Source organism: Podarcis tiliguerta (genome assembly GCF_965153285.1).
Source record: "Podarcis tiliguerta genome assembly, chromosome: 7".
Classification (NCBI taxonomy): Eukaryota; Metazoa; Chordata; class Lepidosauria; order Squamata; family Lacertidae; genus Podarcis; species Podarcis tiliguerta.
The window spans coordinates 74,479,691-74,502,448 of record NC_139540.1 but is presented as its reverse complement, the minus strand read 5'-3'; the positions used below and the strand labels follow the sequence as shown (position 1 = coordinate 74,502,448).

The following is a 22,758-nucleotide window of genomic DNA, read 5'->3' as shown; positions in this document are numbered from 1 at the left end:
GGTACCTTTACCTTTAAGAGCTAGGAAGTTCAAATTTTGGACAAACAGGGCAGGTTAATGAACTCTGAGCCAATCTGCACTGTGGTTGTTGACATGGAAATATATCCTGCCGTCCCTTGTAAAAATCCTGTTTTGAAGCTGCGCCCATTTGAGTACGACCAACCAAACCACAAGTCTACTGGGTCTGTATTATTGTTTATGGCACTGCAAAAACCCAAGCTTGCACTTTAATATCTAAAATGCGAACCTCATTTGCTTGTTGCTTGCCAAATGCCTGTGATGCAGCCCACAGCTGAAATCCAGAGACCTGCATGTGTGTAGGTTCCTCAGTGTGGACTATGGCAAATGCAAGCATATAAGATGCCTTTCGTTTCAATTCCCAGTAACTGTAGGGCTCTGCCAGTACCTACAGAGCAGCATCACTGGATTATGGCTGGTATCTGCAATAATAAGAATTTCAGCCAGGTTTTTCCTCCTCTTCTTCATGCTATAAACACAATAGCATTTGGGGACCACGTTATTCATTCTGTAAGCAAAAGCCAGCTAATGAGATGCTCCTAGTTTATTGCCTAGGAAAGCTGATGCTCCAGGAAACCAGCTATTTTCTACGATTCACACCACAACCCTCTGCATGCATGTACAGAAGTAAACCCCACTGAAATCAATAGAGCTTAGCCGCATGAAAGTGGGTTTCAGATTGCAGCCTCATTGCTGCTTCTTGCCGCTTGTCTAGGAGGCTAATGCCTGTTTTTCTCTCCCTTTTCACCCTAGAATAACCCCAGCAATAAATTGGTGAATACCAGCAGCACCGTCACAGCAACGCATATCAAGAAGTTCACCTTTGTCTGCATGGCCCTGTCTTTAACGGTAAGGCATCAATCATCGCATGACTGTTCCTTTTGATTTATGCATTAATGCTTTTTTTAAATCCCACTCTCCCACCCAGGAGCTCAGAGCGGCACACACTGTCCTCTTTCCCTCCACTCCCACCCCCCCCGGTTTTGCCCTCGCAACAAACCTGTGAGGTAGGCAAGGCTGGATCATAGCCTAAGCAGGATTTGAACCCAGGTCCCTCCTGATCCAGCTTCCTAACCGTTGTATCACCCTGGCTGAAGTGAAATGAAATATTGGGCTTTGAAGCACGGGCACCGAGCTTTGGGTTCATCTCCTTGTGGTGCTGAAACGGGCCTTTCGCTGGGGAAAATAGCAAAATATTCGTTTCCACCTATGTGTGTGAGAGAGAAATTGTGTGTGCATTTGGCGTTAAGTAAAACGTAGAGGCTAAGGGCGAACTGTGAGCAACAAAGCTCACATTTCACCTCAAACATGTGCTCCCTGAGTAGCCTTTGGCATGCCATCATCTCCTTGCCACAGCCTACTATGCAGTATGGAAACAGTAATGCTGAAACACCTTTAAAGAGCGGTTGTAAAGATTACAGAGATCATCTGTGCAAAGCACTTTGAGCGCTGAAAAGCACTTACAAACTCCTCAATATTATTGCGAGCGCTCGCAAACAATAGGGATTGTTTTGTCCCGGGTCTGGAGTAAGTCACCTCCTTAAAAGCAGAGGGTGGACAGGAGCGGTACTATAGTTCGGTTTTCGCGCTGGCAGCCGCCACGCATTCTTTGCTCTCCCAGCACTAGAAAAGGGGGTTGCGTAAGAACTTGCAGCGACGGAGCTGAATCACTTGATGATTATCTGCTGACTTGGTCTGGTTCATTACTCACCTCCCTGTTCGTTCTTGCTCACTGCGAAGTCACCTGATGGAGTTTGGAGAGGTGAGAGCATATTTTCTGGGTAGCAACGAGGGAGCTGGACATGCCTGGAAGAAACCAGTACAGATAGAAACAGCTCCTCTTTGAAAGCCCGGTTTCGGTTGTGGTGGCAATTTTCCTGCCCCAGAGAGAGGAATTTCCTGCAACAAGATGCAGAGGCCGTGTCTGCTGGCTGTTGACTGCTTATGTCCTGCTGCGGGCTTCCCATAGTCTTCTGGTTGGTCCCTCTAGGAAACAACAACTTGCTGTCCTTCCTAGGCCTGTAGTCCATAATGTGTGGCAAACAAAACAAGGGTTGGGTGGAGGACCGCCTCTCCCCATATGAACATACCTGGACCCCACAATCATCATCTGAGGCCCTTCATCGTGTGCCTCCTCCACAAGAGGTCTAGAGGGTGGCAACACGAGAAGGGCCTTTTCTGCAGTGGCTCCCCATTTGTGGAATGCTCTCACCTAGTGCTTTCATTATATAGCTTTAGGCGCCAGGAGAAAACATTCCTCCTCAACAAGGCCTTTGGCTAGTCAACATCCTATATCCATTTAAATGTGCTTGGGGGTGTTACTGTTCCATTTCTCTTCCTGTTTTTATTATGTCTTTTGTGTTTTTATCTTGTATTTTCATGCTGTGACCTGCCCTGAGATCTTTGGATGAAGGGCAGTATACAGATTTTAAAAATAAGAAATAAATTCCTGGGCAGTGGCTATGTCTGCATTTCTCTCTCATGCCACCAGTGCCGGATTTATGTATAAGCTAAACAAGCTATAGCTAAGGGCCCCACTCTCTTGGGGGTCCCAAAAAAAATTAAAGGGAAAAACAACAACTGGATGAACGTTTCCAAAATATAAGATAAAAAACAAATAAAATAAAACCTACATAAAGTTAGAGCTTAATAATTATTTCACTATTAATATACTTCTTCTTAATTGTATTTCACTGTTAATATACTTCTTCTTAATTGCATTTCAGTTCAACAATTGCTTTGATAAAATACATATTTTGTTATGTTCAAATGGCTTTAGATACCTATTAGGTCCATAAATTATCATATAGCATATATTCAACACAAAAAAGCGACAAATTGTTGTTGACAAAGGACAGCTGGACATATACGGGGCCCCATTAGCTTCAGTAGCCTAGGGCCTCATAAAACCTAAATCCAGCCCTGCATGCCACCACAAATCTTGACTGGGAGGTGGAGCGTTTAGCAGTCATGTGAAGAAAATTGCCATAGCACTCCTAATAGTGAACTCTGTTGGAGAGTTCTGACAGGATTGTAGCCAGTAAGAAAGAATTGGGGGGGGGGGGAGCGTTGACATGCTCAGGAGGACTCCAAGGTTTGCAAAAAGCACATTAAAAACAACAACCCTCTAAGCAGAAACAGTCAAATGAGGACTCAGCATGCTTAGTCTCTATGGGGAGAGAGAACACTAGAATGCCCTTGTTGCGTTTCATATAGCTTACAAAATATCCTGTTACGGGGGGCATAATTGACTGGCTAACTGGAACTTTGAGTATAAGTCATGAGCGTTTGACACATTTCGCTGTCACTGCAAAGGCTGAATGATTTATAAGAGTGAAAAGAAAAAAGAATTAGAAGTCCCTTTCAAAGAGGGGTCCATCTCGAAACATGGACTCCGTTCCCCGAAACAGCAGAAGGAGGAAGCAGGTAACTTTCCAAACTCTCAGCTGAGTACTCCAAAATACTGAAGAAAATCCTTGCCGATTACTCCAAAATTGAGATTGTGGGAGGGCAGTTTGACTGGGGACCAGGACTATAGTGTGCTGCCCTGGCTTGGACTGAAACAAATAGTGCTGTGAAAAGCAGAGCTTGGGAAATGTAAGCACTCTGTTCAGCTCCATCAATTCATCAAGCTTCCCAGGAGAGGTAAAGATGGGGTTCTTAGCACTTCTGCAGTACTGAAGCCATAATTAGCGATATTGCTTCGCGCTAAAAAGTCAAGGCATTCACATATGTCTTATGAGAAGGGTTTCTTACGCAAGGCGTTTCATTTCAGGGCTGTAAAGACCTCAAGCAGATAAGGAACAGCTGTCGAGACTTAAGGATGAGTGAAGGGCCCGTCTAATTAATCAGATTAATGAGACTCTTGATTAAGAACAAGCACCAACTTATCCTGAGCAAACTGTTTTTTTCAGAAGCCAGGCTGAACCATAGTTGTTCAAATCAAGGAAGAAGATTAATGGCGCTGAAAAGGGTTCAGACGATGTCTTTAAATAAGAGATTTGAGTTATACAGCCACACTCTTAGAACAATTACATCGTCTAAACAAGCAAGTATTTATAGCGAGGATTCACTACTTAAATCACTCTGAGGGCCCCTTTTTTCATATTTATCAACTGTTGCAAAATAAAAATCAGTAGGGATAGATTTAAAGACATGCTAAACCCTCAAGCTGAAATTGCTGGAAGTTAAAACTTCTTAACTCAGGGTTGTATCCTGAGATTTGTTTTTCAGTGGTGGTGTTGTTGTTTAGTCGTGTCTGACTCTTCGTGACCCCATGGACCAGAGCACGCCAGGCACTCCTGTCTTCCACTGCCTCCCGCAGTTTGGTCAAACTCATGCTGGTAGCTTCGAGAACACTATCCAACCATCTCATCCTCTGTCGTCCCCTTCTCCTTGTGCCCTCCATCTTTCCCAGCATCAGGGTGTTTTCCAGGGAGTCTTCTCTTCTCACGAGGTGGCCAAAGTATTGGAGCCTCAGCTTCAGGATCTGTCCTTCCAGTGAGCACTCAGGGCTGATTTCCTTCAGAATGGATAGGTTTGATCTTCTTGCAGTCCATGGGACTCTCAAGAGTCTCCTCCAGCACCATAATTCAAAAGCATCAATTCTTCGGTGATCAGCCTTCTTTATGGTCCAGCTCTCACTTCCATACATCGCTACTAGGAAAAACCAAAGCTTTTACTATACGGACCTTTGTTGGCAAGGTGATGTCTCTACTTTTTAAGATGCTGTCTAGGTTTGTCATTGCTTTTCTCCCAAGAAGCAGGCGTCTTTTAATTTCATGGCTGCTGTCACCATCTGCAGTGATCATGGAGCCCAAGAAAGTAAAATCTCTCACTTCCTCCATTTCTTGGGTTTAATTTCCAGCATCTTCAGGGAATACAAAGCTCAATGGATAAAATGGGGTGACTCTGCGGCACTTGCTAAAATGTGAAAACACAGGAATTGATCTATTCATAGCCCTTGGGAATTTGAGTGCTGATTGCTTGCAGGGAGGAAGCAGGAAGAGAGAGAATCTTCTGGTCTGTAAATAAGGATAGCTAACCTTGATTCATTGTTCTAAATGCTAGGACTATCAGAATAAATGCTGTCTTTGCCACCTAAGTATCGGCACACTCAAACACACATAAACATCCTGCTTCTGTTGCTTTTAACCACCGGAGGAGCAGATTTCTCCCACACTGAGCAATCTAGCTTCCACACATGGTTAGTCACATAATTCATATATTTCATAAGAAATCAGTATCTTCTAATATTTAAGGGATGAAGACAGTGAAATTGTGGTATACATAATAATATATCTCCCACCAAAAATTTTAAACATTATGCCATATTTTCCACTCTATAGGATGCACTTTTCCCCCTCCAAAAATTAAGGGGAAATGTGTGTGCGTCCTATGGAACGAATGCAGGCTCCTTGGCTTCAGCAATAGCAACGTGAAGCCTCTGAAGCGCAGAGGGAGTGCTCCCTCCACGCTCCAGAGGCTTCGCGTTGCTTTTGCTGAAGCCTGGAGAGCGAGAGGGGTCAGTGCGCACCGATCCCTCTCACTCTCCAGGCTTCAGGGATAGGTGCCTGAAGCTAGGAGAGTCCTCCAGCTGCCGCCACGCCACCGGAGCACAATTTCTGTTCTCATCCTGAAGCAAAGATCTTAACCTGAGGTAATATTTCTGGGTTAGCGGAGTCTGTAACCTGAAGTGTCTGTAACCTGAAGTGTATGTAACCTGAGGTACCACTGTATTGCAGAGGGTTAACCAGTACAGTGGTACCTCGGGTTACATATGCTTCAGGTTATATACACTTCAGTTTACAGACTCCGCTAACCCAGAAATAGTACCTCGGGTTAAGAACTTTGCTTCAGGATGGGAACAGAAATCGTGCTCTGGCGGCGCGGCGGCAGCAGGAGGCCCCATTAGCTAAAGTGGTGCTTCAGGTTAAGAAGAGTTTCAGGTTAAGAACGGACCTCTGGAATGAATTAAGTACTTAACTCGAGGTACCACTGTATTTACTTCACTGGGTTCGTCTGATTGGCCATGTAGTTGTGCACCCTTTGCCAGTTTCAACTACTGTTCTAATAGAATTTGCTTAAAGCTGCAGGGGGAAAGTGGCTTTGTGTATGCAAGTTAATTCGGTCTTCATTTGCATTTCTCCTGCCCTGCATTTTCTGCAGATGCAGCCTGGAGCGCAAGTTGCCCGTTTTGTTGCTGAGCAAACCGAATACAAAGAGCGGCCCATTAAGGGGCAAATGAAGTTCTGCATCATTATTAGAATGCTGATGTTCTGTAAAAGACACACAGACCCATTTCCTCTTGCTTCTCATTCCTACTGACATCTAAACAAAGGGGGGGAGGGGGAGGAAAGCAGTTAGGTAGTAAGGGGTTTCTCCCTCCCTCCTGGATGTGCGATAAAGAGGAAAAGCACAGATTTGTATTGGGATGGAGAAGGGAGACACTAGAAGGGGATATGTGCAAAGGCGCTTTATAGTTGGATTCCCCCCCCCCCGGGGGGGTTTCGACTACTGTAGCTGCCAAAGATGAGGAGTCAAGCTGTGGTTTTGCCTCAGCTCCTTCATCCACATGGATCATGGCTTTGGATCATGGCTACTGAGAGCCACACACAGTGCTCTAGGAAGCTGGTGGGTTTAAAAAAAAGATAACTTAGGGCAGTGATGGCGAACCTTTTAGAGATCCGAGTGCCCAAACTCCAACCCAAAACACACTTCTTTATCGCAAAGTGCCAACACGGCAATTTCACCTGCAAATCTCGTTTTTTCTGTGTGTCCCACGTTTCTTCTTTATGACTGCTGTTGTAATAAATAATCCTTCATGAAACTTATTGTATTACATTCCTCATTAAATTATTTTTCCGTTGATATATAATTTTATGGTATAACTCAGTGCTTTTTCTCTCTATTCAGTTCCTTTCTCTTTTAAGCCCCTTCTATTTATTTATTTATTCATTTATTGAATTTGCACACCGCCCTTCGTGTCCAGGTCTCAGGGCAGCTCACAGCATAAAAATACAAGATGAAAAACACAAAACACAAAGCAAGAACAAACCAATAGTCCTCCTCCCTTCCAATACTTATTCCGCATGTAAACATCTACATTCACAAGATAAAAGGGGAAACACAAACCACATGACCCGAAAAGGGTCACCCTTCCGCCTGCCAAGAATTAAGCACCTGTTTATCGCAAAATGCAACCTGCACAAGCGTGTTTACATGCACCCCTATTAGTCCCAAAGGAAGTTGGCTGGCGGAAGTCCTGTTGAGCTACCCCTCAGGTACTCTTTATACAGTGGTACCTCAGGTTAAGTACTTAATTCGTTCCGGAGGTCCGTTCTTAACCTGAAACTCTTCTTAACCTGAAGCACCACCTTAGCTAATGGGGCCTCCTGGGCCGCCGGAGCACAATTTCTGTTCTCATCCTGAAGCAAAGTTCTTAACCTGAAGCACTATTTCTGGGTTAGCGGAGTCTGTAACATGAAGCGTATGTAACCTGAAGCGTATGTAACCTGAGGTACCACTGTAATGGGAAACAACCCATCAAAGAGGACGCCTATACCTCACACCCCAGTGTTGCCCACCATGTCACTCTTAATTCCCTCACCTACACCTCGCCCCCTTTGAGACACTCCTCCTTATTTTGCATACCCTTGCTTGGGAGTAAACCCCGCCAACCTCGGGGGTGCTTCCCATTGTGTCACTCTTAATTCCCTGGCCTACACCTCACCCCCTTGCCTGGCTTCCCTCCTCCTTATTCTGTACACCCTTACTCGGGAGTAAACCCCACCAACCTCAGTGACGCTTCCTTCCCTAGAAAGCGCGGGAGGTTTCAAAGGCCCCTGCGTGCCAATTCCCACGCGAGATCACCTCCCGTCTTGGATTTCTTTCTCTTTTTTTGCACTCAAGTCGCCTCCCTTTGGGGAGGCCGCTCCTTCAACGATGCCCCATCTCCTTACCCTAACCCTAACCCAGCCCTCTCCTCCTCAGTCCTCCCCTACCCCCGGCACGGAAGCTACACCACCAGGGCTGCAGGCTTTGGACATGCGTGTGAGCCCTTCTCCTCCCACCTCCAGCACGGTGGGGAGACTGTGTGCGTGCCCACAGAGAGGGCTCTGAGTGCCGTTTCTGGCACCGGTGCCATAGGTTCGCTACCACTGACTTAGGGGAAAAGGTCTGTAGGTCAGCGGCAGATGTCTTTGTTAAGTTGTGGGTGAACATATCAGACGACACAGCGATTCTTCAACAGCTCTTGTTTATTCACAGGCCAGGACAGAACTGAACTGAAGGGTTCAGCCAGCCTGTTTATACAGAGCTCCAGTACAATGTAACTGAATAGTCTAAAACTATCCAATCACTGAACGTCACTTTCAATCCCTTATTTGCATAACTATCTACAGTATCCCCCTGCTGGCCCAGGGTGAGAACTTCAGTACATAACAGTCTTGATCTGCATGCATATGGGAGCGGCATCTCTAGGTAGGGCTAGGTAGCCATTCTACCTAAAATCCTGAATTGTCACTGCACATAATACTGAGCTAGATGAGCCAGAGGGCTGCCCCTGTAACAGGTGGCTTCCTATGTTCCTTCCTCATTCTGATCCTAAAGAGCCATTATTAGAAAGAAACAGGACCGGGCAGAACAATATCTGCTGGAGATCTTTGTGATGCTCCATTTGATCTAGGTGTACACATTGGCACAGCAGGTTTGTGTGCCGGACCGTTTGCCCCTGAAGTTCTGTACCTCTTAGCATCTCCAGATGTTCCCAGTTCTGTATATTCCGTTCTTTGTTCATGAAAGTGCCGGGTGTGTTTTTATATCTGATCAGGTTCACTCTTTGGAGATGGAAGCAAGTTGATCAGCCCTATCTTGTCCTGTCCCCTGCCTTTTTGAAGCTGAACGAATTAATGAGTGCTTTATTGAAAACGGCACGGAGGGAAAAGTTTAATCCCTTTCTTTGTACCGGATTCAATTCGAGGACCTGTGTGGCTATTATGTTTCTGAATGTGGCTTTTAAGACAGCATGGATAACATGTTTGGCCCTCAATCTCTGAACCAGAAATTGGAGGACATGTTTGAGGCAAACTACTGTATTTTTTGCTCTATAAGACTCACTTTTTCCCTCCTAAAAAGGGGAAACGTGTGTGTGTCTTATGGAGCGAATGCAGGCTGTGCAGCTATCCCAGAAGCCAGAACAGCAAGAGGGATTGCTGCTTTCACTGCGCAGTGATCCCTCTTGCTGTTCTGGCTTCTGAGATTCAGAATATTTTTTTCTTGTTTTTCTCCCCCAAAAACTAGGTGCGTCTTGTGGTCTGGTGCGTCTTATAGAGCGAAAAATATGGTACCTTTTAAGTCCTCTTCTGCCAGGCAATTGACCCATCTGGAAGATGTCCACAATCCCATTTGTGTCTGCCAACTCCCAAATGTTCCTAAACTCTCTGCTTAAGAGCTTTATGACCAATTCTCCTGAGTTTGCTTGCTATAAAAGGAGCTGCAGTTAAACTGTGCAAAATATTTCTTTTTAGGTATTCTAACAGCATTTTTTAAAATTATTGCCCGTGTTTAGAATAAACTTGCAAATACAGGAGAGAGTATATATTTTCCTTCATATTGCATGCATAATGCAATGAGGAAAGTTATCCATTGTGCTTATATAAGTAAGGAACAAGGGACCACTTTGAGAGCTGTGTTTGTACGAAAGAGAGTAGCTGACATTTTTATCCCATGCAAGAAGTTGGCAGCTATTTAAATCTAATTTACCAAATCATGTTGAAATAATTTAGATCTAAATCTTCGCTGGGCGTGTGAGCCCTTGAAACAAGTTTAAATTCACTGAGGGTTTGTCATTCCCAAACACATTCAGATGGTAAATGAGAAGAATACAATACATTACAAAAAGAGGGGGAAATGTTCCCTTTAGGGATGCAGATTAATCTCTTTATTCATGCAGGGAATAGTGCCTTCCTAAGAAAACCAACTTGTCTTGTCAGGGCAAGCAATCCTTTCTTAATTCTCACAATAATATACTAATCTTTAAACTCAAGTGTGACATTGCTTCCCCTGCACCCAAATCCAATCTTGTAAATGTCTTCTCTTCAACCATGAAAGCAGATAAATCACTTCCAAGAATCAAGAGCAGTAAAACAGAAAAAAAGAAAAAAGGAGAGCTTTTACAAAGCATTGAACTCACTTTAATCCTTCATAGCTGTGTACATTTTCACCATAATAAAATTGTTGCCATTTCAAAAGAAGGTTTTAATTGGAAAACGATGTGCTCGACTTGCACATCTCCATTTTCAAAAGCAAGGTCGCCTTTAAGGTCTCGAGTTACCTGTCCCAGTAAGAAGAAAAAAGTACGCTAACTTCACTGGAATTGCGAGATAATGATGGCCGTGGCAGAGCAGGGAAACCCAGCCAGATGGGCGGGGTATAAATAATAAATTATGATGATGATTTATGGATATTCCTTCGGTGTGTAAAGTGGCTAAGAACAGGCAAATCTACCGTATTGGCCTGAATGTAAACTGTACCCGAATATAAGCCGCACGTTTAAAATTGGTAGGGGGAAGAGAAAAAATATCTGAATACAGTGGACGCTCAGGTTGCGAACGTGATCCATGTGGGAGGCACGTTCGTAACTTGCAGCGGCGCATCTGCGCACGCGTGGGTTGTGATTTGGCAGTTCTGCGCATGCGCGACCGCCGAAACCTGGAAGCAACCCGTTCTGGTACTTCTGGGTTTTGGCGGTCCGTAAGTGTCTCCGGACAGCGCTGGCCCCCGGCCTCTTGAGTGAGATGGGCGCACAACCCTAGAGTCTGTCAAGACTGGCCCGTATAGGCAGGGGTACCTTTACCTTTAACCCAAAAAAACGCAACCTGAAGTGGCTGTAAGCCGAGGTATGACTATGTAAGCCGCTCCGTTCCTTGCTACTTCTGGCTACACGGGGGTGGGGTGGGGTGGAGGGGACTATGCGTGGGGTGGGCGCCTCTTTGCCGCGCTCCTGGCGCTGTTTGCCCCACGCTCCTGGCTGCATACCATAAGGTCGTGAATACAAGCCGCACTTCAACTTTTCGCGGTCAGAATTGGGGCGGAAGTGATGCTTGGATTCAGGCCAATACAGTATATGGGCAGAACTGACTTCTATATCTCTATCATCTATCTATCTATCTATCTATCTATCATCTGTCTATCTATCTATCATCTATCTATCTATCTATCTATCATCTATCTATCTATCATCTATCTCTATCTATCATCTATCTATCATCTATCTATCTATCTATCTATCATCTATCTATCTATCTATCATCATCTGTCTATCTATATCTATCTATCTATATCTATCTATCTATCTATCTATCATCTATCTCCTTATGTCCATATATTTTTTTCCCCTTCTGTGTTTTCACAACACTTATTAATTGCATTGGTGCTTTCCCACTGTTGCTTCATTTATAATCACCAGGCATTGGGCTCTTTCTAGTGGGATTGGCTAAGGCATTTTCCAGTTTAGTGCACAACTAATTCTTGCTGGCCAAATTTCACTTATTGTGCAAAACAGCCCCTATATATATATATAGAGAGAGAGAGAGAGAGAGAGAGACTGAATTCTGCAGGGAGAGTAAAGTACCTTAAGAAATCTGAACATGTTTTTTATTTGAGTGTTTACTCTTTGAGGCACTAAAATCATTCCTAATAGCCCACCCCAAAGTACAGGGGACATATAGTAAAAACCAAGGGGGAAATGAGGGACCATTTCCAAATCCGTTTAGAATCGAGAGTATGGGACAATGTCAAATGTTTAACCTTTTTTTTCATTTTCCGGTTCTCCTCCCCCAGCTCTGTTTTGTGATGTTCTGGACTCCAAACGTGTCTGAGAGGATTCTGGTTGATATCATTGGAGTGGATTTTGCCTTTGCGGAGCTCTGTGTCATTCCACTTCGTATCTTCTCCTTCTTCCCAGTTCCAGGTATGGGAAAAGGGAAGGGAGGGAACCATCCATTAGATTATACATTAATCCCATGCATTTCCATTTCCTTCTCCCTGACCTGCATAAGTGTCTAGCCTGGTTCAACCAAAGAGATTCTAGTGATGGCACCATAATTTATATCAATGGAGGCTGGGTGCTTTTTTATATATACATAGTGTGGGTGGCACTGTGGTCTAAACCACTGAGCCTAGGGCTTGCTGATCGGAAGGTTGGCGGTTCGAATCCCTGCGACGGGGTGAGCTCCCATTGTTCGGTCCCTGCTCCTGCCAACCTAGCAGTTCGAAAGCACACCAGTGCAAGTAGATAAAAAGGTACCTCTCCAGTGGGAAGGTAAATGGTGTTTACGTGCGCTGCTCTGGTGTCGGTGTTCCATTGCGCTAGAAACGGCTTAGTCATGCTGGCCACATGACTCAGAAAAACTGTCTGTTGACAAACACCGGCTCCCTCAGCCTGTAAAGTGAGATGAGCAACCCCAGAGTCGTTCGCGACTGGACTTAACTGTCAGGGGTCCTTCACCTTTAGTGCAATGTCACCAAGAGGCAGCACTTGGGCCTGGCTAATGGAAATAGCAGAGAAAGTGCCAAGCCTCTCTGTATTGTTCTGACCCAGAGGTGTAGCGTGGGGAGTGCTGTGGGGGCCGTGGCCCTGGGTGCAATTTTGAGAAGGGCCTGACCCGGCGGCATCAGCTCTTCTGACCCAGCGGCAGAGGGCAGCTCTCCTCAGCTGCCCCGTCTCTGTCACCAGGTCAGGTCTGACCTGGTAGCTGAGAGTGGGTGGCACCTTTCCCCCCCCTCCCCCGAACTGTGGCATGTGAGAGGGCGCCTTCTGCACCCCACACCACTTGGGGGGGCGCCCCCCGCCCCAGACTTCACGGGCATATACTCTGCCATTGTTCTGGCCACAGGTGGGCAATTGCATCGTCCCGCACATCAAAATCTATCACATTCAAGAGATTTTCGGCTAGAACCTTTCTCATGTTTTTGTTTTCTATATGCAGATATAAAACGAATAGAAGTAAAAACAAAATGTTCAGTTTTTTATCAGCAAGTGACAGTACAGTGGTAACCCGGGTTAAGAGCTTAATTTGTTTCAGAGGTCCGTTCTTAACCTGAAACTGTTCTTAACCTGAGATACCACTTTAGCTAATGGGGCCTCCTGCTGCCGCTGCACAGCCGTTGCGCAATTTCTCTTCTCACCCTGAAGTAAAGTTCTTAACCTGAGGTACTATTTTTGGGTTAGCGGAGTCTGTAACCTGAAGTGTCTGTAACCCGAGGTACCACTGTATTCTAATTATTTTGTCCAGCAGGGCTTTCCCTACCCATTATACTTCACAGGCAGGACTGTGACTATTAAGTGGCGTCTTTTAATTGCGTAGCTGCTGTCCTCAAATCTGAAATGTTGGTGGTTTAATTACATGGAATATCTGCAGCTTTTAATAACAGCCCATGGCGAGCTTGAACTTCCATCGTGCAAACTACGGATATTGTCGTGAACTTGTCAGCAAATGAACTCTGAGGGCTGCAGACGGTAGCATTGAGAGCTTGGGCCAGTGCAATGCATTGGATTGGCTCCGCAACCACGGACCACACTGGACTGTGGTTCCTGTGCCTTACCCCTTAGAAAGCCGGGGGAGCGATGGTGCTGTATCTCTGCCACCTCACCAGCTGCTACTGGCCACAGGAGACCAAATGGTTTATCCAGAGAAAGTTAGAGAGTCTGCTACAGGCAGGATGCACAGCCAAGGTCTCCCTGCTGGTATCTGATTGTTCTTCCCACGTTCTTTTTACAGTCACAGTAAGAGCACATTTGACAGGATGGCTGATGACATTAAAAAAGACCTTTGTGCTGGCCCCCAGCTCGGTACTGCGGATCATTGTCCTCATCACCAGTCTGATTGTGTTGCCTTACTTGGGGTAAGTTTGTCTGGTTCATTTTTTTTCAGCATCTCGATAGCACATCACCCACAACATAAGAGGCACACAAAATGTCCCATGCATAAAATAAAACCACAGTATTATCCACCCACATGAAATTGCTGCACTGGTAGGTAGATGAATGGCAGGTGATGTTGACGGATTATGCTGAAATGGTAAAAATAACCAGGAGATTCAGAAATCAGGAAGACCAAAATTTTAATCTGGGATGGGGAAAATTTATAATTTACCTTAAAAACCATTGTAAACTGATAAAATCATTAGTAGGATTGGAATAACACTTGTAGTTTAATGTTGAATTTTGGATATAATGGAGATGTAAAAGATTTGGGCTATTATAAAAGATGCAGGAGGAAATGCTTAACAAAAGGGAGGAGGGAAATCCAGGAGATTCTTTTGAATCTTGGTTTTTTGTTGGTTGTTGGATAATTGACTGTAAAACTTTAAACTGAAAAACTGAATATATTTTTTAAAAAAGAGATTGCTGCAGTTCTGTTGCAATGCACACAGATGCCAGTTTGTCCAGAAGAGCTACCAGTGCCACCATCTCTGAATTTATTCATTAATGAGATATCTAACATGACAGTTGGCCCTTTATCTTTCTACGCATCCTCATCTGTATGGTGCAGCAAGTTATATTATTCTATTACACTATAACTAAAAGTAAACTTCTGCTCTACATAAATTTTGCTACACCACCGAAATGAACCACTGTTCAGCCACATGCCTAAAAACTGGTAGCTGCAGCCTTGCACCCAATCCAGTCCTTTGCAGTTGGCACCATTAAGATACACCTTTACAAAAATAACCCCAGAACTATTCTTGTTAGGCATATTCACAACAGACATTCCAAAAGATAATAAAAGATTTTGTCTGTACGCAGTAATGCCCGCCAGGATAGTGATTGCGAAATATTGCAAAAGCAACATAAACCCAACAAAAGAATGGTTATTAAAATTAAGTGAATACCTCGAACTGGCGAAATTAACAGAAATAGTAAGAAACCAACCAAATGAAAAAATCAGGAGAGAATGGGATGTCTTTACAAATTATATGAAGAAAGTCGGTTCCCAAAATTATAATTGGCTCAGTCTGACTAAAAGTTCCACAGGTAAACAAATAGTCTCTCCTTTAATGCAAAACGATTACAGACAACTAAAGATATGAGATCATATAAACGGTGTAATGGTTGAAGGAAGTCAACTTTTTCTATTTTCCTTTTGACTTTTTTATTTCTCTTTTTCCCACCTTCCCCTTTTTCTTTTCATTATGTATCATTTTCTTATTTTCTGTATTTTTTCTTCTTATTAGTAGCTTTTTGGTATTTGGTAACGTATTATTTGTATAGCTGTACTCTTTTTTTGACATGTATGTAATATTTATATAGAATTTTTTTAAAAAATTGTGGAAAACCATTTGTTTGCTACACCACTGAAATGAACCACTGTTCAGTCACAGGCCTAAAAACTGGTAGCTGCAGCCTTCCATCCAATCCAGCCCTTTGCAGTTGGCACTATTCCCAGTTGTTTCCACAAAGCTATCGGCTGATCAGTTCACCTGTGTCTGGTTTCCAGGGTCAGCTCTGCCTCTCTTGCCTTGCCCCATCTTCTTTTAGCCTTTACTTCTCAGCTCTCATTCAAAGGCTCTCAACAGAAAACTGCCTCATACCAGGTCAGGCAGGTCTCTTTGTCCACCTCGCCCTGGCATTATCTGTTCTGGCCGATGGTGATTTTTCCAAGGTCTCTCTTGGCAGAGAGTGGGGTTTCTCATCACCTGCAACTGATCCTTTGAACGGGAGATGCGTGGAAAATATGTTCTTTTCTATTGAGCTATATAGCCTGTCCTCAAGTTCACCTGGAATTTATTTTCTTCTTCTTCAAAGAGACTCTCCCTCTCATTCAAAGATTTCATTTCATGGTGTATCATGGTGATTGTATCCATGCACATAAATATCAGCCCCAACCATTTTGCTCTATGGAGGGGGCACCATTAGTTGTTTTTGCTTGTACTCTCTTAACAGCAGGAGGAATGAAACTGGCACACAGCCCTCAAGATTCTTGAGCTGACAACATGACAGTGCCCTGATGGTTCTTCAGAGAATATGCATATCTTGCCCTGTGTCCATAATTTCCTTCTTCTATTCACCTCCATGCTATTTGGGCAACGAGACATGGGTGGCGCTGTGGTCTAAACCACTGAGCCACTTGGCCTTGCCGATCAGAAGGTTGGCGGTTCGAATTTCCGCGACAGGGTGAGCTCCCGTTGCTCTGTCCCAGCTTCTGTCAACCTAGCAGTCCCAAAGCATGCTGGTGCAAGCACCGTATTTTTCACTCTATAGGATGCACCCAACCATAAGCCGCACCTTGTTTTAGAAAAAAAAATTCTCTCCCTCTCTGCACAGTGCCCCTTTAGTGAAGCGGCAGGAGAAATGGAGCCCCTTCCATTTCTCCTCCAGCTTTGCTGAAGGGGCGCTGCGCAGCGCCTCTTCAGCGAAGCGAGGAGAGCAAGAGGGGTCGGTGCGCACCGACCCCTCTCACTCTCCTGGCTTCTGGGATGGCCGCCCGAAGCCTCTGGAGCGCAACGAGAGCTCCCGCTGTGCTCTGGAGGCTTCGCGTTGCTTTCGCTGAAGCCAGGAGAGCAAGAGGGATCGGTGCGCACTGACCCCTCTCGCTCTCCAGGCTTCAGCGAAAGCAAAGCGAAGCCATGGAGCCGGCATTCGCTCCATAAGACGCGCACACATTTCCCCTTAATTTTTGGAGGGGGAAAAGTGCGTCTTATAGAGCGAAAAATACAGTAGATAAATGGGTACCGCTTCGGCAGGAAGGTAAACGGTGTTTCTGTGCGCTCTGGTTACCGTCACGGTGTTCTGTTGCGCCAGAAGCAGTTGAATCATTTCCACATGACCTGGAAATCTGTCTGTGGACAAACCCTGGCTCCCTCGGCCTGAAAGCGTGATGGGTTCCGCAACCCCATAGTCACCTTTGACTGAACTGTCCAGGGTTCCTTTACCTTTTTTTTAAAAAAAACCCTATTTTTGCAGGATGAGGGGATCCCCACTACAGAGGACGGCATTGTTAATGAGTTGGTTTTAATAGCAGTGCTTTGCTCTGCTGTCTGTGATATAAGTTTGCTGAAAGGTTCTGCTTTTCATATTCGAGAAAACGTAGTCAACACCCGGGCTTTGCATAAAAGAAAACAGTTTCATTTCCATTTTCTAACAATTTATTATTATTCTTCATTAAATTTGAATACCACCTTTCATACGAAGATCCCAGGGTGATCTGCAACAGAATTTAGAGTGCGTTCCGTAGCTGTAGTACGGTGATTTGGGCTTTCTAGAAAACTCTTGACAGGATTACTTTAAACGTCAGGAAAAGATTATTAACACCTACCTTGCACTTTAGCTAGAACAGTGGCCTCTTTGAAGGCATGCTTTTACTGCAAAATTGATTCTTTTTTTTTCTTTTTTTTTTTTTTTTTTGGTTACTAAATAATAAAAATAATCATTCACCTAGCTGCAGCTGCCAAGGTATTGTACGATCATTTCAAAGCAATGCAGTTGTGAAATTCAGCCTTGTCCCCTCTGCGTCTTTTTTCTTGATGTTCCTTGGCTTTAGCCCAAAGGCCGAGCCCCTTCTCCACCATCCCTTTTCCTCCAGTAGCATGCAAATCTTCTGATCACTGTGTGAGATGCGTATTACCCCTGCCTTGGTTCCTCTTCTCCGTGTCCCTTGTTTCTTCAAGTCCCTGCTCCTCTTTTGCTGCCTGTTCTGTCCCTTCAGCCACTCAGGCTCCTGAACTTACCTGTGCTGCTTGTCACAATTCAAGCTCCCTTCCTAGCTGAAGCCCTTTCCTGCTTAACTTTGAAGCCACACGGACATTCCATTGGCACATAGCCTCTCCTGTCTTTATATCTAGTGTAAGTCTTTTCTCCCTGCCATGTTCTTGTTTCAGCTTCGTGCAATAGCTAGGTAAAGGTAAAGGTACCCCTGCCCGTACGGGCCAGTCGTGTCCGACTCTGGGGTTGCGCGCCCATCTCGCTTAAGAGGCCCGGGGCCAGCGCTGTCCGGAGACACTTCCGGGTGACGTGGCCAGCGTGACGAAGCTGCTCTGGCAAACCGGCACCAGAGCAGCACACGGAAATGCCGTTTACCTTCCCGCTATAAAGCAGTACCTATTTATCTACTTGCACTTAAGGGTGCTTTCGAACTGCTAGGTGGGCAGGAGCTGGGACCGAACGACGGGAGCTCACCCCGCCGCGGGGATTCGAACCGCCGACCATGCGATCGGCAAGTCCTAGGCGCTGAGGTTTTACCCACAGCGCCACCCGCGTCCCTCGTGCGGTAGCTAGCGATGGTTAAAGTTGCAGGTTGACAGCTACCAGTCAACATTCTGTGCCACTGGAGCCAATGACTAAGAGGAAGGAATTGCTACAGGCGACAAGGCAGCTATTGTTAGCCTGTTACACTGCAAGAGACAACTGTGTTTAAAACGTCTGTAATGCCTATCCTTTATCATTTTAATTCTACCCTTCCTTATAGTAGCACAGTGAGCATGGATTAAGTATATATGTGAGAGAGATGATAATGAAAGTTGGTGTATTTTTTCTTCTCGTGCGATTAGGGTTCATGGAGCCACCTTGGGAGTAGGATCACTTCTGGCGGGCTTTGTAGGAGAATCTACCATGGTTGCAATAGCAGCTTGTTACGTCTATCAGAAACAGGTAAGAAATTATTGCCGCAGAGTGATTGCTTCCACAGAGCAGGAATAGGAAACCTGTGTCCTAGCTCTCCCTGAGATGACCGTTTTTGAAATTAGCTTGAGATGGAGGGAACTGAACATGCCCTTAGAGCACAGTTTGAGTGTTCCATTCCCCTATTTTCAACAGGTGGGGGTGGACCACTATTGTACTGTATTTTGTAGCCATGGAACCTTGTTTTCCTCTTTCAACACTGTATAAACAAAGCAGATTCGAGTTCATCAGAACTTCCTGGAGAGTCCATGTGACTACTTGATTTTGCAGGAAGTGCTGCCACGCTGTCGGCATGTGTTCCTTAAACTTCTCCAGCTATTGTTGGACTGCGAATCCCATCATCCCTGACCACTGGTCCTTCTAGCTATGGATGATGGGAGTTGTAGTCCAACAACAACTGGGAACCCAAATTTGAGAAACACCGTGTAAGCTGACATACAGAAAGCTTTGTGCTGCTATGAGTGCACACATGGTTTTGTCCTTTACAATTCTTCTTTTTTAAAAAGCTGAAGCAGCGCTGAGCAATATAAGCCTTTCCAGGTATAGACTGCAGCTCAAACTATATGTGATGTGAATGGCACACTTCCACCACATTTTCTTTTGTTACCTGAGGCAACTTCCCCACAGTAAGCTATGATGCCTTAGCGGGGGGAAATCTTGTTTTCAGTCTACGTTTCCCCACTGATCCCAAAGTCAGCCTCTTATTGGTGACTATTGCAGCCTAGGATCCTGTTTTGCACGATTGGGGCAACTCCCACTTGATTAACATCATGAGTACTTTCCAGTGAGAATTAGGCCTGAGCACTTGGGGATTATTTGGTTCCCTTGATTTTAAAAGCCAAGCAGACGTGCAAGGCCATCTCCCACAATGCTCTTGTCTCTCCCCATTAGAAAAAGAAGAGGAACGACAATGAGACGGCAACAGAAGGCGAGGACTCTGCCATGACTGACATGCCTCACACAGAGGAAATGACGGACATTGTCGAAATGAGAGAGAACGAATAGCAAATGACAGGCGACTGTTCTCTGCAGGGACAACTGGAAGCATATTTCTCTCTCCGTTTCTCTCTCTCGCATACTTCATTGTTTCTTTGTAATAAAGAGGCCTTGATTCCAAAGGTTTCCGATAACGAATTCCCTAGCATACCAAGTATGCAGGCATGGATGAAGGGACTGAAAGGAACAGTCTCTCCTTCCCTTCCCTCTCCCTTCGACTGAAATTCTTCTCTCACCACATGCAAACTCAAGAGAACGTGGCCGCTACACGGTAGCTGGGATCTCCCTTCTTTTGACAGTCTCCATTTGTCAACCAAAGTCGGCTTATTCGTGGATTCTGCTGCCGTCCTTTCTGCCTCTGCCAGTGCTTCCCTCACACTTCCTTTTTAAAATAATAATAATAATGGAAGGTTTGAAATGCAGCCTTTGGGACGGGGGATACACACATCATTAGCTTTATTTTATTTGCTTGAAAATGACTTTGATCTATTGACCTGTATCACGGTGGGTTCGTCACTTTGGTTTTCTCATTGTTCCGTGTAATCTGTTGTATACCGCTGCAAAGCAGAATTCTGAGGCTGGGGGTTCAAGAAAATGATAGGTGGAATACATTAAATAGACCATGATAAACACAGGACAAGACATTTGTTTAGAGTTTATGATAAGATGCAAAATAATCTTTCTGTTCTCTGGTTTCTCAGTTGTTATCTGTGCTACACTAACGTTATAACTGTTTTGTTTTTTTTAAATCAACTATGGACATTTAAATCAGACGCTTTATATAGAATATTAGTGTCCAGTCTAAAATCCTTTCTTCACGAGACTTTGGCTTCCATGCTCAGTGGTGTGCGGGATACTGTTGTTTAAGGTTTGAGGCAAGCAATCGTTTCCCAAAAGGAAGAGGACGAAAAAAGGCGAAGGGGGGGGGGGACCACAGCCAATACTTAGAAACCAAAGTTGTAATCCAGTGTTTTGAAAATATGGCTGTTTGTACTGTGTATTCAAAAAAAATTTAATATATACATGCTAACATATACAGAGAATATCATGGCATATCCCTTTAATGGAGGTATATAGGGTTGTCGCTTCCAACGTTTTACCAGCACTGCGTGGAAAAAAGCCTACTGCATTGAAAGAAGGCTGTTCAAAATTAGGCATTTTGACATGCTGTGTGTGGTGTCTCCGGCCAAAGGAATGACTATTTCATCTGTCACCCATTAATCTGGTTGGGCTGGGAATGTCTACATGGGCCGCACTCTGGTGACTGAATGAGCTTATGCTTCATCCGTCACAAATACAGGTCACAAAAGCCCAGGATTTCAGCCTTCATGTGGCAGGGATGACTGTAGAACCAGCAAAGGATATCAGATTTATGCAACCAGCTTCCTGCTGTTGGTGCGGAAATGTGGTGGGGAACATACCTGTTCTCCTTGGGACCTTCCTCGTTTCTGTGTGTTGAATCGGAAACACCAGCACTTTCCTAGCAGGTGTGTGCATGCGTAGACTGGGGAAAGTGGGTCACCCAGGTGCCCATCTAGGAACTTACTTTTGACCACGTGACATGATGTAATCGTAATCCGAGAGGAAATGTCTTGAAATGTTCCATTTCAAGGTTTCTTTAGCCAAATTATATTTTTCTATAAGGTGTAGAGCAGTAAAATGACTTTATTTAATTGTGCTCAAAGCCATTTTCTAGATTTGGGGTGGGGGCAGGTAGCTTAGAACAGATGAAATCTTACAATTGCGATCCTATATCAATATATGTGTATATATACATATGAATGTGTATAAATATATATATTGTACATTATTGTGTAATTTATTTTAGGCTGCAACATGTTTCTTATTTTTCCAAAGCTCAGTAAAAAAAAAGAGAAAAAAATTCTAATGCAAAGCGAAGTTTGATTGTGTGCTGAAACTTAACCATTAAGAAGCGTACTTTTTTTTGGTAAATGTTGCATTTCTGCAAAATGGACAATTTGGTTTGGCACGTGCACACAAACACACACATGTGCAAACGCAATAAAGATGGTCAGGGTCACTTTCACAACCAGCAAGACTCCTACAAACCAGTTTGGGAATATGGATCAACAACTTGGGAGACCCCAGAGATTGAGCCAGCCAGCCTGAAGAGATCACCAGCCAGCCTTCAGTTGCTGAACCAATGGCAAGAGAGATGTGTGCAGGATTAATGGGATTCCTCAGCACCTTCCTGTGTGAAATGGAAAAGAATCCTAGCCTGCCACTCTTCAGAGTGTCTCAACTGAAATAGTTGGCTGATGAATGATGACAGTGCTGTTCAACAACAGGTTATTTTTGCTTGCCACGAAAATATACTGGATGAAAATCAATACTGCGTAGTTTATATTCTGTCTTCACATACATGAGGCTCATGTATGTATCATATGTCTGTGTGCGTGTCTGTAAACACTCACACAAATGTTGGCAAATGTTACCGATTTTTCTCGGCCAGGACAATATTGATTTCTCTAGCATGATCAGACTCTAAATTTGCATCTCTTTGGAAATAAAACGAGAAGAGTATATTTCTTGTGACAGTCCCTCTGATATCGTTAACAAATGTATGCTGTAATATTATTTATTTGGGTCTAGAGCCGGATAAATATTAAAGATCTAATATTTCAGTGCTGAAATACTTATTTAGCTAGATGTTTGGCTAAATAGCATCTTTTTAATTATCTGTGTGGCTGGCATATTTAAGGTTGTTTTTTTTTACCCAAGACTGTAACTTCAAATGCAGTCATCTTTAAGGAAAAGTTCCTTAATTCCAAGAAAGAAAGAAAATATTATCGACTATAACTAGTGCAGCTCAAAGTACACCAGTTTGACAACTTGTTTATGAATATGGTTTTATATTGAGCAACCTGTGGCTTGCAAATCATGTGTTGCTTCTATTTTTCAGTAGGTTATTCATGTTCTGGCCTGGTGTAGGTTCAACTAGGAGATGTGTACCTTTCTCTGAACTCAAAAGCCAAATGTTTTGAAATCCCTGCAGTTCAACCCTTCAACTTCCACTCTGCAGACCATTATGTCTGTGCTATTGA

General features: G+C 44.3%; 1 protein-coding gene across 2 annotated transcripts in view; it reads left to right on the top strand.

Moving 5' to 3' along the window:
* ANKH (ANKH inorganic pyrophosphate transport regulator) overlaps window positions 1–20,436 on the top strand; it is a 128,762-nt gene extending 108,326 nt beyond the window's left edge. For both annotated transcript variants that reach the window (XM_083449526.1, XM_083449527.1), the window contains exons 8-12: window positions 772–867; window positions 11,860–11,989; window positions 13,800–13,923; window positions 18,568–18,667; window positions 19,589–20,436. In XM_083449526.1, coding sequence (XP_083305652.1) covers window positions 772–867; window positions 11,860–11,989; window positions 13,800–13,923; window positions 18,568–18,667; window positions 19,589–19,702 — 564 coding nt within the window. In that variant the 3' untranslated portion in view covers window positions 19,703–20,436. The remainder of the gene's footprint in view (window positions 1–771; window positions 868–11,859; window positions 11,990–13,799; window positions 13,924–18,567; window positions 18,668–19,588) is intronic.
* The last annotated feature ends 2,322 nt before the right edge of the window (window positions 20,437–22,758 follow it).